This window comes from Eubalaena glacialis, chromosome 18 (genome assembly GCF_028564815.1).
Source record: "Eubalaena glacialis isolate mEubGla1 chromosome 18, mEubGla1.1.hap2.+ XY, whole genome shotgun sequence".
Lineage (NCBI taxonomy): Eukaryota > Metazoa > Chordata > Mammalia > Artiodactyla > Balaenidae > Eubalaena > Eubalaena glacialis.
In genome coordinates this window covers 57545217-57562545 of record NC_083733.1, presented here as the reverse complement: position 1 = coordinate 57562545, position 17329 = coordinate 57545217, and the positions used below count along the sequence as shown (strand labels likewise).

Here is a 17329-nt window from a genome sequence, read left to right as displayed (position 1 = left end):
CTTGCCAAGCACATTCCTGGATGAGCAAATTGCCTTCTTACCACCACCCTTTGGGGTCAATTTCTTTTTTCATTCCCATTTTACAGATGAGGAAACAGAGGCCCAGAGGGATTCAGCAGCTTGCCCAAAGTCACACAGCCCCCGTGTGGGGAGACAACAGCATTGCAAGGCCTGGGGAGGAGATGAGCAGATGGTGGGTAGCAGGATGGGGGGAGTAGGTCTCCATGCCTGATCTCTGACCCACAGTGACTGACCAGAAGGGGAACCTCTGCTGGGACAAAGGGGACGTGGGTGCAGACAGTCAGGCTCCCCCTGCCCACTCCTACTTCTCTTTTCCCTGGGTTGGCTGTGACCTCCCACTTGAACCCTTAGCCCATGCACAGCAGGAAGTGAGACCTGGAGAGGGAAGAGGGCACACTTCTGCTTTCTTGGGGACACTGGATGGATGTGGGTTGCGGGTACAGTTGGTGTCTGACCTGGCATTTGAGGTCTTCCCAAATCAGCCCGGCCTCTGGGATTGAAACGGTTTTATCCTTTTTAGCCATTGGGGAAGGCAGGTCACTTCCCCTCTCTGGGCCTCAGTTTCTTATCTTGAAAAGGGGAAGATGAACAGCCACTACTTTCTGGGGTTAAAATGTCAAGTGAATGTGAGATTGTCTCCAGGGCCAGGGTCTTTCTTATAAGAAAGGCAGCTCCCGTTTAATCAAGCACTGGCTCTAAATGGTCTTTAGGAGGTCAGGAGTGCCCTTTGGGTTTGGCGAGACAAGGGTTCGAATCCCACGTCTGCCACTTCCTGTCTGTGACCTTGGGCAAGTTGCTTAACTACCCTGAGCCTTAGTTACTTCATCTGGAAAATGGGTGTATCCATAGACCCTACTTCACAGACACTCGAGGGGCTGTGTGAAAAGCTGTAACGCAAGGCGCAGCACATAGGTGACATTCAATAAAAGTTGGTCATTTTCCATTATTGTCATCTCCCATCACACACACTGTCCCATCCTCACTTAAACTTAAAATCTCAGAGAACTTCAGGCCAGAACTGGATCTCATATTCAGAGATGTGTGTTGGTTTGTTTTTCTTATTCTAGAGTAGAAGCAACTTCAGTGCAGAAGGCTGGGTCTAGCTCTTCTCAGTTGTTAGGTATTCTTCCAGCAAACATTCCCTAGTCGATGTCTGGCCCTGCGCTGGGCAATAACAGGGACCCAGTGGTGGCTAAACCAGGCCAGCCCTGCCCTCCCAGAGCTCACAGTCCAGGGGGAGACAGACACCCCCAGACAGTGACAACCCAGGGTGGTCAGGGCTGGGACAGGAGAAGTACAGGGCTGTGGGTACCCAGTGATGACTCTGGGCCCTGCTGTCTCGGGGTTCCCATTCCAGCTAGAGTCAATATCACTAACACTAAAAAAATGAAAACAGCCAATAGTGTTTTTTGTTTTTTGTTTTTGGCAGTGCCACATGTTTTGCGGGATCTTAGTTCCCCAACCAAGGGTTGAACCCACGCCCTCGGCAGTGAAAGCGCAGAGTCCTAACCACTGGACCGACAGGGAATTCCCAAAAGCAGCCAATAGTTTATTACACATTTCCAAAGTTCCAGATACTATTTTAAGTTTGTTAATTGCATTCACTCATTGAATCCCCACAGCCAGCCTATCAGGTAGGTACCACCATTATGCCCATTTTATAGATGACAGAACTGAGACCCAGGGAGGTTGTGTCACCCGCCCAAGCTCATGCGGCCAGCAGCTGGTGGAGTCAGGATTTGAACCCAGGACATCTGGCTTAACCCAAGGCTTTAGTGCTTCTCAACACACGAATGGGTGGGAAGGGCTGGTTTCCCAGGGAGAGGATGAGGGCCTGTGGCTGTGGACGGAAGGAGGGCTGAGATGGAGGTGAGGAAAGCCTGAGGTCTCACCTGCAGGGTGCAGTGGGTGAGGGGATAAATGCCGCTCAGACCTGGGGTCCAAGCCACCTCCAGCTCCGTCGGCTGGCTGGAAACCAAGTGGAGGTCGCGGGGCCGCTGGGGGAGCACTGTGGACAGAAGAGGGGAGGAGCTGACCCCTTGCCCAAAGCTCCCCACCCTGCCCTCAACCCCAGCTCTGACCTTTGACCCAAACCCCCCACCCTCTGACACCCAGCTCTCCAGCTCCCTTTCCTGTCACCTGTGATGGTGGCCGTGCGGGATGTGGTGACCCCCTTGGCGTTATGGGCTTCACAGGAGAAAGAAGCAGTCTTGTTCAGGCCTGGGGAGTCATATGAGGGAGGGGCCCAGTCAGAAAGGGGAAGGAGGGGCTCCTGGGCCACGCTGAGCATCCCTCCACTACGCCCTACCCGACAGGGTCAGTCTAGCACCCAGGGGCACCTGCTTGAAGGGAGATTGTGGGAAAGGGAGATAATGCACTGGGAACACAGGCCTCCATCCCCAAACACAAGGCCAGCTAACACCCTACCCCACAGACACCCACACCCACACAGATAGAGACACATGCACACGTACACACACAGACACATACACTCAGAACCACATACCTAGACACACACAGGCACACACACTCACACACATGCTTATGCACAGAGATACACATACATACACAGACACGCAGACGCACAGAAACACTCATACTCACAGACACACCAGACGTACGCACCAGCACACACAGTTATACACACAGACGCACACACTCACATACAGAAACGCACATACTCGGGGACTTCCCTGGTGGCGCAGTGGTTAAGAATCCGCCTGCCAATGCAGGGGACATGGGTTCAATCCCTGGCCTGGGAAGATCCCACATGCCGCGGAGCAACTAAGCCCGGGCGCCACATTTACTGAGCCTGCGCTCTAGAGCCCGCGAGCCACAACTATTAAAGCCTGCACGCCATAACTACTGAAGCCTGCGCGCCTAGAGCCTGTGCTCCGCAACAAGAGAAGCCACCGCAGTGAGAAGCCCGCTCACCGCATCAAAGAGTAGCCCCCGCTCGCCGCAACTAGAGAAAGCCTGAGCGCAACAACGAAGACCCAACGCAGCCAAAAATAAATAAATAAACAATAAATTAATTTTAAAAAAAAGAAACAAGGTAATCAAAAAAAAAAAAAGGAAACGCACATACTCATACCTAGACACACACAAACACACAGACGTACACACACTCACAAATACACACAAGAATAGACAAAATCACACTGAGCCACACAGACACCTGTCTCGAGGCATACACATCTAATAGATACACACTTAAGAAACAGGCCCTCATGGGGGTGTGGAAATGTAGAGGTGTTTGCTCATTGACAAGCTTGGCTGCTACCAATCCCTCTCCCCCGCACTCACTCACTCTAGCTCCACTGGCCTCCTGATGTTTCTAGACGGTACTATGCATGCTCCCACCTTGGGAAATCTGCACTTCCGTTCCCTCTGCTTGGAACAGCATTCCCACAGACATCCGCGTGGCTCCCTCCCGCCCTCCTTCACATTTGTCACTCAGATTCCACCTTCCAGTCGCCTCTGTCCCCAACCACCTTGTTGAAAACTGGAACCTCCCCTCCACAACTAGCCTCTTCCCTGCTTTACTTTCTCTTTGATTCTTCTCATCACAGCATCCTTTACACAGTCCTATGTATCCCGTTCACTGTGTGTTGACCCCACTAGCATGTCAGCCCAGAAGGGTAGGGGTTTCTGTCTGTTTTGCCTCCTGCTCTATCCCCCCTGGGGCCTAAGATGGCCTGGCACACACTAGGTTCTCCATAAATGTTTGTTGAATGAGTGGATGAATTTATGTGGATACATTTATGTACTTATGAGCACTTCCGGGTGTGTACGTAGCAATGTGAGCATGTGTAATTCCGTGGGTGAGTTCGTGTGTTTTTGAGTGTCTGGGGGTGGATTGCCTCCCCTTTCCCAGTGTGGTGGTGGTGGTGGGAACACAGGCAGATACACACACATGCACACACACAAAGGCACATACAAGTACACAGACAAACACAAGAGACGCAGACACACAAACACAGAGAGATACACAACACACAGAGCTATACAACATACACAGATTCACACACACGACAACAGAGACATGCACACCCACAATGTCTGGGTGACAGGATGTAAGGAGGACTAAGTCTTCAATCTATGTGTGACTGCAGATCTGTATCTGCCTGTGTTTCTCTGCGTGTCTGTGGATGCTATACGCGTGCGTGTGTCTCCTGCGTTTGTTCTGCGCTGTGCTGTGTTCCCACCACCACCAGCTACCCGCAGACACAAAGTTTCCTTTTCTCAGTTAGCAGAGGGAGTGGAAGGAGGGAAAGGCGGAGAGGCCGGAAGGGGGTGGGCAGGGAAGCTCCTCAGCTCCGCTGCCCAGGCCGCAGTTCCCAGCCAAGGTCAGGTGTCCGGGCCCGCAGCCTCCGCTGCCCCGGGGAGGGACAGGACAGCCCCGGGCGAGCTGCCCGAGGGGGCGGGGAACCTGGGTCCCGTCCAGCCACCTGGCACGTGGGGGCCCGCCAGGGTCACCGCGCGGGAGCCCGCGCTGCCCGCCGCCGTTGGAGCCCTGGGGCGGGAGGGGGGTCTGGAGCCCGGTCCAGTTCCGACCGCAGCATTCCTGCCCCCGCGTGAGTCACCGGGGAGCCCCCCCACCCCCGGCACTTCCGGCCGGACTGGGATCTCCCTTCCCGGGCCCCAGCGGCCCGCACCTTGAGGGAGGGGGAGACAGGGGCGAAAGGGCCTGGGACCCCCTCCCCTCCGGCGGGCTCTCCCTCTACGACCAGCTCCAGATGTGCTTTCCAGATGTACCGTCCCTCTCCCCCTCGGCGCCCCGCGCCACCCTCCCCCACCCCAGAGCGCATTTTGCTTTTTCCGAGGGAATTGGAGGGATGGAAGGAGAGAGGGGGCACGCCCTGAGTCAGATCCAGGGACAGACACACACAAACGGACGAAATTCCTTGATACAGCACACACCACGAATTCCTACACACACACAATGAATCACACTTAACGTACAGGGGCCTACAGGGCACGTTACTAGCCCTAAAGCAGAAAACAGCAGCACTGGTTAACTACACAGGAGGATGCTGTCGCAAACAGGCAGTGACACAAAAGCATATTCTATGACTGACATGTATACACAAGGGGCTGACGCTGACGCACATACACAAAGAGAGACACACACATACACAAACACAAACACGCAATCGAACGAGCACACACTGACTACAGACACCTAGCAACACAATACACACCCAGGCTGAAGCTGACAGACACACAAACCTCCCCGCAGTTCGAGGTACACCCACCAAGCAACAAACATACGTTGAGGTTGAAGTGGACAAACGGATACACAACAGGACACAAATCAGGTTGATGTTGACTGGCTCACACAGAAACACAGCCAAGCCTTCAAAACAGAGCTGGACACACTCAGGTTGCTTCAGACACATTCCTCAAGATGCAGGCTGATATGGAAACACACACTTGCATCGACACACAGGGTTGCTGCAGACACACAAGCGTGGAGATGCTGCCTTGTGCATATAGGTGGCACAGACACATATATACACACTGGCTGGTGAGTACCTCAAGTTCATCCACCAAGAGGCAGTCAGGGCTGGGACTGACATACCAGGAGAGCAGACAGAAGCAGAAGGGTGTTGTTACTACCTGCTGTGAATCACACACACACACACACACACACACACACATGTCTATAGGGGTCCATGGGACAGAGTCACATACCAACATGCTCACCCTGTGACATATACACAGATGTCACAGAGCCATCCATACACAGCCACAGGCAGTGGAACCACACCAAGAAACACACCAAGTTGTCCAAGGACACATCCTGAGTCCACAAAGAAACAGAAGCTCCCACTAAGACACACTGACACCTAGAGGCACACGCCTGTAAGCTGGCATCGTCACCTCTATACAGGGAGGTATGGAAAATAGCCACAAGACACACTGCCGTCCATCACTCTGCCATCTCTCTTCACACACACATACGCACTCCACCCTCTCACAGTGAGTCACAGCTGTGAACACACAAACACAAAGAAGGACAGATAGCAGGCCGACACTGGGACACTTAGTCACACACACACACACACACACACACACACACTGACAGCCCCTGAGAAACTTACAGAAACATGCCATAAGGACCCAAACACAGTGGGACAGACACCGAAGGCGACAGAAACATAGCTAGTCTCACACACACACACACACACACTGACAGCCCCTGAGAAACTTACAGAAACATGCCATAAGGACCCAAACACAGTGGGACAGACACCGAAGGCGACAGAAACATAGCTAGTCTCACACACACACACACACACACACACTCACACTCTGAGACATCCACAGAAGCCGGCCCTCACTAAGGCACACCTTCATACAAACAGGTAGATGCACTGAGACACAGATCCAGAGGGACAGGGACACACCCAGACCTCCCACCCCGCCCCACACACAGAGACACACACAGAGATCCCCACCTGGCAGCTCCCTCACACGCTGATACACACACAGATCCTCTCACACCTGTGCCCCCCATTTCTCCCTCTTCCTGGGATGGGGTGGGGGAACCATCCCCCTCTCCCTCCCTTTTGCCCGGGTCCTGCCAGGCTGACTCAGGCCCCAGAGCTGTGGGCCTGAGTCACCCCTCTGGAGGCCGACATGCTCACCCCTGCTTCCTCGTACACTCAGGGCCCCCGGAATGCTGGGAATGTGGGCACCTCCTTCCACCCTAAGAGACCCTCCGTCAGGAGTCCCCTCCCCACGCCAGCAGATGGAAGCAACAGGTTGGGGATGCTGCAAGCCGATGCCCTCCAAGGTCCAGCTGCCTCCCTCTGACTGACTCAGCCTCCCCCATCTGTGTTCCTCTGCCTCTCCTTCCTCAGTGAGGGGAACCCCCTGTGCTCAGGGTCCCCCAACTCTGGCTGACCGCTGCGTGACCCCAAGCTAGGTCCTGCCCCATCTGTGAGGTGTGGAAGGGGATGGTCACCCTGAGGCTGGGAGGGTTTCTCCTTTCACTCAGACCTGTCGTGTCTCTCTCCGTCTTGGGTTACTTCTGTAAGGAGCTAGAGGAGAGGAAGGCCCAGTTGATTCCGGTGCCCTGCTTGGGGTCAAGGGCTGACACAAGGGGCATCAGCCCTCCACACACTTGGCCATGGAGCAGCTCAGAGGAAACCCAGGACAAAGAATTCTCTGCAGAGAGGCTGGCATGAATGGAGGGGGAAAGAGCAGAGAGACGGGGAGACAGACACACAGAGCAACAGAGAGAGATGGAGAACAGAGAGACAGAGAAAACATACAGAGGGAAACGAGATAGATGGGGACAAAAATGCAGAGACAGAGATACTCAGAGACAAAGAGAAAAAACTAGAGGGAGACTCAGAGACAGAGACAGACAGAGAAGGACAGAGGGACGAGCAGACCCTCACACAGAGGCATGAAGGGCTCCCCACTTCCATCCTGCCTGGCCCTCTGCACTGAGCTGACCACATCGCTGGACTCACCTGGAACACGGAGTGTGTGCTGGGCACTGTGGTCCACGGTCGCAGCTAGGGAGACAGCATCCTGGAGCCAGAGTAGGTCCACGGGCTCTGGGGGTCCCTGGGCCTGGCAGCTTAGGTTGAAGGGAGTGTTGGCAGCCACAGTCCTGTCCTCAGGCTCCTCCAGGAAGTAAGGCAGGCCTGGGCGGGGGGGCAGTGGTGAAGGCTGGGGTCCCTCTGAGCCCCCTAGGTGTCTGACTCACCACTAGGATGTTGTAGGGTGCAGGGTCTTTGACCCCTATGTCTGACCCCTCAGGACACCTCTACCCCCAGGAAACATGATCCCAATATCTGACTCTCCCCACCAATGTCTGAGCCCCAGGACATCTGAGCCTCTCATGTCTCTTTTCCAGAATGTCTTACTCCTGTTCTTCATGCCACTTTACCTATGAGGAAAGTGAGGCCCCTGGGGGGTGGGGGAGAGGGTTCAGTTGTGCCTCAGATCCTTGATCTGATCCCCGAATGTCCTGCCCCAACCATGTCTGACCCCAGGACAGCTGACAGCCCCAAAGATATCTCCCCCCCCTGCCCAAAACATACAATCTTGTGCAGGCCTGCCCCCAATAATTTATAGACTCCTCCAGCTGCCTGACCCTCCAAGATCTCTGACATTCCTAGGTTGTACGTCCCCAATGCACGCCGTGAATCCTCCAGCACCTCTGACCCCTCAGGATTCTTGGTCTCCCACGACCTCTGAGCCCAGGGCTCACCCTCCAGCCCGACGTAGCCAGGCTGGGACACGAAGGTCTTTCTGCCCAGGACCACGGCACACTGGTACCATCCAGCGTCTGAGAGCTGCAGGGACGAGATTCTGACAGGGCAAGAGGAGGGATAGAGAGGTTCAGGGTCAAAGCTGCACCCGGGGAGGGGGTCCTCAGAGCTGAAAGAGGAGAGTCTGGGCTGGAAACTCGTAAGACCGAATAAGTGGGTACTATTATTAACTCATTTTACAGAAGAGGAAAGTGAAAGCCAGGGTTAGTTATGTCACATGCTCAAAGCCACGCAGCTAGCGAGTGGCCACACTGGGGTCCAGCCCAGGTGGGGCTCCTGCGAGTGACTTTGCATGCACCATGTGATAGAGGTGGGGACACAGGGGTCAGGAGGGATGCGGGTCGTGTCTGGTTAGGGGAGGCCGGGCACCTGAGTTGGCTGACCACTTTCCAGTCATCCTGCCCGTCTTCGCCCAGGGGCACCTGGGTCTGGGTGCTGTCTGCCAGCTCTAGGACCTGTCCATCCCGAAGCCAGGTCACCTCGGGGGGCTCCCCCTGAACCTGGAGCTCACACCGAAGGGCCCCCATGAGTCCTCGGGCACCAGTGATGTTCCCTGGACTCCCCACGAAGGGGTGCCCCGCAGCCTGTGGGCCTGCAGGGAGATGGGGAAGAATTCGCTCAGGAAACCCTGCTCCCCGCCGACTCCTCGGTTCCACCCCTGCCGGCCTGCCTACTGCCAGGACCCCGCCAGGCCCTTAGGCCCACATAGTTGCAGAGTGACCTCAGCAAGGGGGGTGGAGGGTGGAGGCTTTGAGGGGAAGATGGGAGCCTTCCCAGGGGACTGGGGTCCAGCCTCCATCCTCCGTCCGTTGGGAGTAGGCCCGGGATCTGGCAGCCTCCCACGCCCTGACTGCCTGGCTGGCCTGCCCTCCCTTAGGGTCTCTAGAGACTTGACAGATTAGGCTGGTGGATGGTGGGGAAGAAAAGGGGATGGGAGGGAGAGGAGAGAGAGAGAAACAGGGAAGGAGAGGAGAGAGAGAGAAACAGGGAAGGAGAGGAGGGAGAGAGAAACAAGGAAGGAGAGTCAGAGAGAGGAACCAGAGAAAGTCAGGCAGACAGAGAGGGACAGACACTCGGAGCGACAGAGGATAAGAGATGGAGAGAGACACCCCCAGAGGGGAAAAAGTGGTCGGAGAGACACACAGAGGGAAACGGACAGAAAGAGACAAAAACAGACTGACAGAGACAGTGACAGAGACACCTAGGGCACAGGGAGAGATAAAGACAGAGACTGGAGAGAGAGAGAGAAATGGAGATCCACAGAGATGGTAGGATTGGAGGCAGAGCCCCTGGCCCCAGAGGTGGAATGCGCAGACAAACAGCCATGGGGTAAGGAGAAGTGGGGGGGTGACAGTGACGAGGGATTTCCCCTAGGGCTCTGGAGCCTCCTCATCCCGCTGCCTGACTTAGGGGTCCTTTCTGGAAGATTCCTTTCCAGGCAGCCCCCAGCTCAGCCCCTCTCCCCAAGGCCCCCAACTCAAGTCCAGCCCCTCCCCTTGCCCTCAGCTTCTCCTGTCTGTCTGTCTGTCTGTGTCCATCTCTTCCCGTCTCTGACCCTCTTAGTTTCTGTTTCTTGTCCTTTTGCTCCTCTCTCAAGAGTCCCTTTTCCTTTCCCTCTCTTGGTTTGTCTCTGTGTACACCCTCTCCCTCTGTTGTCCCAAGGAAACTCCCTGAGCCAGACCAGGACTCCCGACTCACCCCCCTCAAACACCTGCCATCCATCCCTCTCCTCTCCCTCCTCCCCCAGCCCCCCCCATCACTCACCCTTGGGAGCCACGCACCCCCAGCAGCACAGCACCCAGCACCAGGCCAGCAGGACCCTGCCCATCCTCGGGGCACCACGCAATCAATGCCAAACTTTCCTCAGAAGTTGCTGAGCACCCCGCGGGGGAGGGGGCAGGGCCGGGTTGTGCCCGGCCCTCCCCCCAGCTCCGGGCTCCCCGGATTTGGCACTGCCCGCCTGGCACAGCGGGGCGGGGGGCGCCCTCACCCGGCTCTGCTCAGCGGCGCCTTCCCAGCTCCCCTGCCTCCTTCTCTCCCTCCCAGATTTCGGGCAAAGCTTTCCCCGCCCCTGGCTCCCCCCTTGCCTCCGCCCACCGGCCGGAGCCCAAGGGGCCACCTGGACCTCGAGGGGTTAACGCGGAGAGAAGAGGACCAGCTCTGTCTTAAAGGGGCCCTGGAGGGAGGCTGAGGAGGGGGAAGGGGGCCCCAGGTGGCTACGCCCCTAATCGTGGGCCAGCGAGGCAGGGAAGCTGTGCGTCTCCCTAACCCGGCTCTGTCCCTCTGGGCTCTGTCCCTCTGGGCTCTCTCCGTGTCTGGTAAACATTCCTCCAGAACTCCGCTCCCCTCTGCGATGCCCCCCTCCCCTGCCTCCACCCCCAGCCCAGCCCAGCCAGGCACTCCCCCTCTCACTCACAGCTCCTCAGACAAGGACACACACACACACACACACACACTCACAGATGTCATCCACACACAGAGGCTGGGACAGGAGGAGACACGCAGGGGCACGCCACCGGCTCACACTCAGACAAGCCAGGTCAGGAGCTCCTCCATTCCTGGAGAAACCTCAGAAACCAGAAACGGGAGGACACTGCTGCGTGGGCATCCCTGGGGGAAGACTTGGGGAGACGTGGATCCTCATACAAAAGAGATCCACGTGGGCACGGAAACAGGACATCAGTGGATGGGCACTCACAGGGGTGCCCAAAGACCTGGGTGGGAATCCCGCCTCTACCACTAACCCTGTGAACTTACAAGTGACTGGCCTCCCTGAGCCTCGGTTTGTCCATCTGTAAGGTGGGAATAACAATAGAACCCACTTAGTAGGCTACGGGGAAGCTGTCCTGGGACAGTGCACACGTGCAGTTTTTTGCACGTGGTGAAGACAGCTGACAAGGTGCCCTTGATTTTTTGCATCTCATCTGTATGTCTCTCTGTGCACTTGCATTGCTGTCTCCCTCTGGTGGATTGTGTATCCTGATCCTTGTAGATCCAGGGCCTGTGTGTTGGTTCTCCTGCTTGTCCATTTACTTCCCACTATGTGTTTTGCACATGGTGGAGGCGAGGGGGTCTCTGCAAGCCTGAGTGTCTGTGTAGGAGGGGGCTGGGCACCCATCTCTCTGCTCTTGGCTGTTCTGTTTGTGTATTGGTATCCCTACAGCTCCTTATAAACTCCTCTCCTTTCAGCCTCCCGATGTCTCTCTCACCTGCCTCTTCTCACTCCGAGGAGTCCAGCCCCATCCTTTCCCACCAGGACCCTGCCTTGGCCTCCTCCCTGGCCTCCCCCCAGGCCTCCTTGCCTCCACTCTTACTCCCCCCAACCCATCTCCCATTCATAAGCAGAGGGATGTTTCTGAAACTCAAATCTGACCCTGTCCCCTCCCTGCTTAACCTTGGCTCCCCACTGCCCTCAGGGCGAGCTCCCGGCTCCACAACCTGGCACTCAGGGCTCTTCCCCATCAGCTTTCCTGAGCTGTGTCATTTGTGTCCCATTTCAGTGACAGCCTCAGCATCTATTCTGCCACCCAAGCCTGACCCTCAGGGTCCTCTTGGACACCCCCCACCCTCAATAAGTTTCCAAGTGCCAAGGAGGATTCGATTTAGCTCCACAAACCTTTCTCCTGCCTGGCCTTGCTGTTCTCCATGGTCTCACCCTGGTCCAGCCCCATCTTCTCCCACCTGGACCCCTGCTCTGGCCTCCTCCCTGGTCTCCTGGCCTCCACTCTCCCTCCCTTTAACCTGTCAACAGCAAGAAGAATGTCTCTCAATCCCAAATCAAATCCTTTTCCACCTTTGCCCTAAACCTTCCAAGATAAACCCCCAAACTGCTTGCCTCGTGACCCCTCATGTCGACCTGGCTCCTTTCTCTTGTTCACAAGCTTTAGGGCCTCCTCCTGCAGCTCTATGCCCCCAACTCCTACACACCCCTCAGCCCCATCTCAATTGTCCCTTCTCCTTGGCATCACTGCCTGGTCCTTCCCAGTCAACTCTAGGTCCCCGTGTTGTTCACTCCTAACACTTTGTCCTTTTCTTTGGCTTGGGTTGTCACAATATATTTATTGGTGTGACTGTGTGTCTCATGGTCTGTGGGCTCTGGGAGTGTAGGCACTGGGTATATCTTTGGTACCACTGTGTCCCCACCACCCTGTAAAAGATCTTTCATAAAGGGGCCAATTAATTATTGTGGCATTTTGGAGGGATGCAAATATGTGCAAAGATCTGCCCACTTGTTTGAACATGTTGGGTGGCCCTACACACCTAGGACACGTGTGGACCCAGCTGTGTGCGTGGCCAACTTGAATCTGTGTTCGTTCTTTCAAGAACTATTTGCTGAGTATCAAATATGTGTTTGCAACTGGCTTTCAAATGCATTTTATTTATTTATTTTTTTATACATAGTATTTTAACTTTATTTTTTATTTTATTATGGTCCCGCTGTGCGGCATGTGAGATCTTATTTCCCCCACCAGGGATGGAACCCTAGTCCTACAGTGGAAGCGCGGAGTCTTTTAAACCACTGGACCACCAGGGAAGTCCCTCAAATGCATTTTAAAAATGAGATGGGGGAGTTCCCTGGCGGTCCGGTGGTTAGGACTCGGTGCTTTCATTGCTGAACTACTGAAGGTGCAGGTTCCGATCCCTGGTCGGGGAACTAAGATCCCGAAAGTCATGAGGCGCGGCCAAAACAAAAAAAAAAAAGGTGAGATGGACAGGTGCATAGAAATGTTCCCTGTGGCAGAGGCGGGGACTCCACAGTGAGCAAGACTGCCCTCATGGAGCTCCTATTCCAAGTGGAAGAAGGGAAACAGCCAGAGAAATATTTATCAGATTGCAACATGGTCAGTGAAGAAAAATAAAGCTGGGGAAGGGATAGCAAGGGGAGGGGGGGGAGTGCCATTTTAGAGAAAGTAGTCAGGGAAGTCCTCTCTGAGGTTATGATCAAGATCTGAAGTAAATTAGCAAGTGAGTCATATAGGAAAGGGCATTCCAGGCAGAGGGAACAGCCAGTGCAAAGGCCTGGGGGCAGGCTTGCAGAGAACTTCAAGGAGAAGACCCGTGTGGCTGGAATGGATGGGGGTCAGGGAGGAGGTGAGGTCAGGGAGGGCATTGGCCTGGGCAGGAGGACTTTGGCTTTTATTCTAAATATGACAGAATGCACTAAGGGGCTATTCCCCCCACCCAGCTTTACTGAGGGATAATTGGCCAAAATGTGTAAATTTAATGGGGAATTCCCCAGCGGTCCAGTGGTTAGGACTTGGCCCTTTCACTGCTGAGGGCTCAGGTTCGATCCCTGGTTGGGGAATTGGGGAACTAAGATCCCACAAGCCACGCGGCACGCCTAAATAAATAAATAAGTAAGTAAGTAAGTAAGTAAATAAATAAATAAATAAATAAATTTAAGGTGTACAACATGATTTACTACATGTATATATTGCAAAGGGATTACCACAATAAAGTTAATTAACCCATCCATTACCTCACATAGTTACCATTTTTTGGTGTGTATGGTGAGAACATTTAAGATCTATTCTCTTAGTAAATTTCAAGTATACAATACAGTATTAGCTATAGTCACCATGCTGTACATTAGGTCCCCAGAACTTATTCATCTTGTAACTGAAAATCTGTACCCTTTGATCAACATCTCCCCATTTCTCCCCCACCCCCAGCCTCTGGCAACCAGAATTCTTTTACTTAATTAAGTAATTAATTAATTTTTATTGAGAAACAATTGACATATAACACTATATTAGTTTCAGATGTACACAGTGATTCAATATCTTAGCAACTTTCAAATGTATAATACAGTATTATTAACTATAGTCACCATGCTACATGACATCTCTCTGTTTCTATGAATTCAGCTTTTTTAGATTCCACATATAAGTGAGATCATACTGTATTTGTCTTTCTCTGTCTGATTTATTTCACTTAGCATAATGACTTCAAGGTCCATCCATCTTTGTCACAAATGGCAGGATTTCCTTCTTTTTTATGGCTGAATAATATTCTGTTATATCACATTTTCTTGTTTAAAAATTTTTTTTTTTTTTTAAATTTTGGCTGCGTTGGGTCTTTGTTGCTGCGCGCGGGCTTTCTCTAGTTGCGGCGAGCGGGGGCTACTCTTTGTTCTGGTGCGCAGGCTTCTCATTGCGGTGGCTTCTCTTGTTGGGCGGAGCATGGGCTCTAGGCACGTGGGCTTCAGTAGCTGAGGCTCGTGGGCTCTAGAGCGCAGGCTCAGTAGTTGTGGCCCACGGGCTTAGTTGCTCCGTGGCATGTGGGATCTTCCCGGACCAGGGCTCGAACCCATGTCACCTGCATTGGCAGGCGGATTCCTAACCACTGTACCACCAGGGAAGCCTGTCACATTTTCTTTATCCACTCATCTGCTGACACTTAGATTGCTTCTGTACCTTGGCTATCGTGAATAATGCTGCCATGGACACAGGGGTGCAGATATCTCTTTTGGGATACTGATTTTGTTTCCTTTGGATATATACCAAGAAGTGGGACTGCTGGATCCTATGACAATTCTATTTTTAATTTTTTGAGGAACCTCCATATTGTTTTCCATAGTGGCTGCACCAATTTACATTCCCACCAACGGTGCACAAGGCTTCCCCACTGGCGGGCAGAGCAGGGGAGAGACCTGATTTGATTTGGTTTTAAAGGCCAGTAAGTGAAAAGTTGATGGGAAACTTTCTAACAGAGGGATCAAGACCTGGACACACTATATGGGACTATTTATTATTGAGATGTGATGCGCCTGGAAGGGGCCCAGCCCACCCAGTGAGGAGCTCTTGGGCCAGAATGAACCCAAATCTGATCTAACTCCCAGTTTACAGAGAATTCCTGGCAATGGAAAGACATCTTGAGTAGCACCCCAAAGATGCCATCAGCCAAATCTGGGATGTGAAAAATGGCACAGGGCAAATGACCCAGTTTCTTTAAGAAATTAGTGGCATTACCAAAGGGGAAAGGTGGGGAGGGATAAATTAGCAGTTTGGGTTTAAAATATACACCCTACTATATATAAAATAGATAACCAGCAAGGACCTACTGTATAGCACTCAATATCTTGTAATAACCTATAATGGAAGAGAATATAAAAAAAAGAATTATATATATTTATGTATATGTATAATTGAATCCCTGTGCTGTACATCTGAAACTAACACAACATTGTAAATCAACTATATTTCAATAAAAATTAAAAAAATAAGTGGCATACAAAAGGTTGGGGAATGGTTACAACTTTAGAAGACCTAAGCATCCAAATGAAGGCACTGCATGATGAGCCTTCGGATGTTGATTTGAACAAACACGCCTATGAAGTACATTTCTGCAACCATCAGGGAAATGTGAACACTAACACAGCAAAATTGCTAACTGTGATAGGTGTGAAAATGGGTATCTTGGTTGTGACTCTTAAAAAGTGGATTTTAGGGAATTCCCTGGTGGTCCAGTGGTTAGGACTCCACACTTTCACTGCTGTGGGCCTGGGTTCAGTCAGGGAACTAAGATCCTGCAAACCGTGTGGCCAAAAAAAAAAAAAAGAGTGGATTTTAAAGGGGAGTTATTTTCTTAATAAGTTAGGAGTCTTTCTTGGGCATAATGAAAGTTTTGGGTATAGATAGTGTGATGGTTATACATTGCGAATATATTTAATGCCACTGAATCGTACACTTACAAGTGGTGAAAATGATAAATATTATGTTATGTATATTTTACCCCCCCCTAAAAAAAACAAACTGAACACCACACTGATTGTAAATACTTTTACTTTGGGGTCCAATAATTTTGTTTAAGACATTTTGAGTTTATGTTTTTCTTTTGCTTGCTACTGGAATCATCCTAATTCATGTCAACTTTCATATTGATGCAGTGCAAGGTCCATCCTTCCTCAAATAAATGAATTTGCTGGTATTTCTGATCCCAAAGTTCCCTGAATGTGAATTTTGAGTGCAAAGGAAAGCAAGTCATTGCCTTAATTTAAAAGGAGGAAACCTCAAACCTCATTCATTCCTTTTCATATCACACTGACATAAAAAGTAGTAATAATAAATCCAAGAACTTAGCATGTATTTCGTTCCTATTAAGTTCCAGAATTTTTCACATCTCTTCTTTTAAATTTGGCAAGTCTTTTAGATGCTAAATCCTCAGTGAAGGTGTCATCAACTAGAAAGTGGCAAAGTTAGGATCTGATCCCCATCGCATCTTTCTATTTTCCATCATATCACTGTTTTGTGCTACCTCTGTAGAATTTAAGCCAAAAAATAAAGTGATAACATCATGGAAAATTTAAAAAAAAAAAAAAAGGAAACTTTAGCTAACGATCTATGCATTGCTGAAGCATTCAGAGGTCGATGTCTGCAATTTATTTGTTTGTTTGTTTTCGGCCATGCGGCATGGCACGCGGATCTTAGTTCCCTGATCAGAGATCGAATCTGCGCCTCCACAGTGGAAGTGCGGAGTCCTAACCACTGGACCACCAGGGAATTCCCTGCAATTTTTTCTGAAATGCCTAAAAATATGAGCTGGCTGGGCAGGTGGAAAGAAATGTGCTAATGCAGCATGGCAACCGAAGTGGGAGAGCCTAGGCGGTAGCCCATGGGTATTCCCGTATAATCCCCTCAACTTTGCTGCATGTTTGAAAATTGTCATAATAAAATGTTGGGGGGAAAAATGTCCTTTACTATTAGAAATGTGTATTCAATTATTTTCTGAGGTTTGCTTTAAAATCACTGTAAGAGAGTGATAGATGAAATAAAAATAGCCGAAAGTTGATGATTATCGAATGAGGCCCGGTCATGGGCCCACGGGTTCATTGTACTATTCTCTCTACTGTTGTGTGTTTGAAAACTTCCTTATTAGATAATTGACAAAGAAAAAGATGCTTCTGGCTCTCTAGTGAAGAGAAGGGAGGAGGGAAAGGGTGGCAGGAGAGGCCAGAGTGAGGGTAGGGTTTGTGTTTCGGCGTCTGCTTTCAGTTTGGGAGGGTGCCCAGGGTG

At 51.9% G+C, this 17329-nt stretch overlaps 2 protein-coding genes across 2 annotated transcripts in view; one reads left to right on the top strand and one right to left on the bottom strand.

Annotated features, from left to right (window-relative positions):
* The window catches only part of AXL (AXL receptor tyrosine kinase), a 30904-nt gene extending 20286 nt beyond the window's left edge, over positions 1–10618 (bottom strand). The window contains exons 1-6 of the mRNA XM_061172993.1: positions 10080–10618; positions 8685–8907; positions 8255–8355; positions 7509–7685; positions 2161–2241; positions 1914–2029 (exon numbers count right to left, since the gene is read on the bottom strand). Coding sequence (XP_061028976.1) covers positions 1914–2029; positions 2161–2241; positions 7509–7685; positions 8255–8355; positions 8685–8907; positions 10080–10143 — 762 coding nt within the window. The 5' untranslated portion in view covers positions 10144–10618. The remainder of the gene's footprint in view (positions 1–1913; positions 2030–2160; positions 2242–7508; positions 7686–8254; positions 8356–8684; positions 8908–10079) is intronic.
* ACTMAP (actin maturation protease) overlaps positions 1–17329 on the top strand; it is a 345587-nt gene that overhangs the window by 146564 nt on the left and 181694 nt on the right. The gene's annotated exons all lie outside the window — the stretch shown is intronic.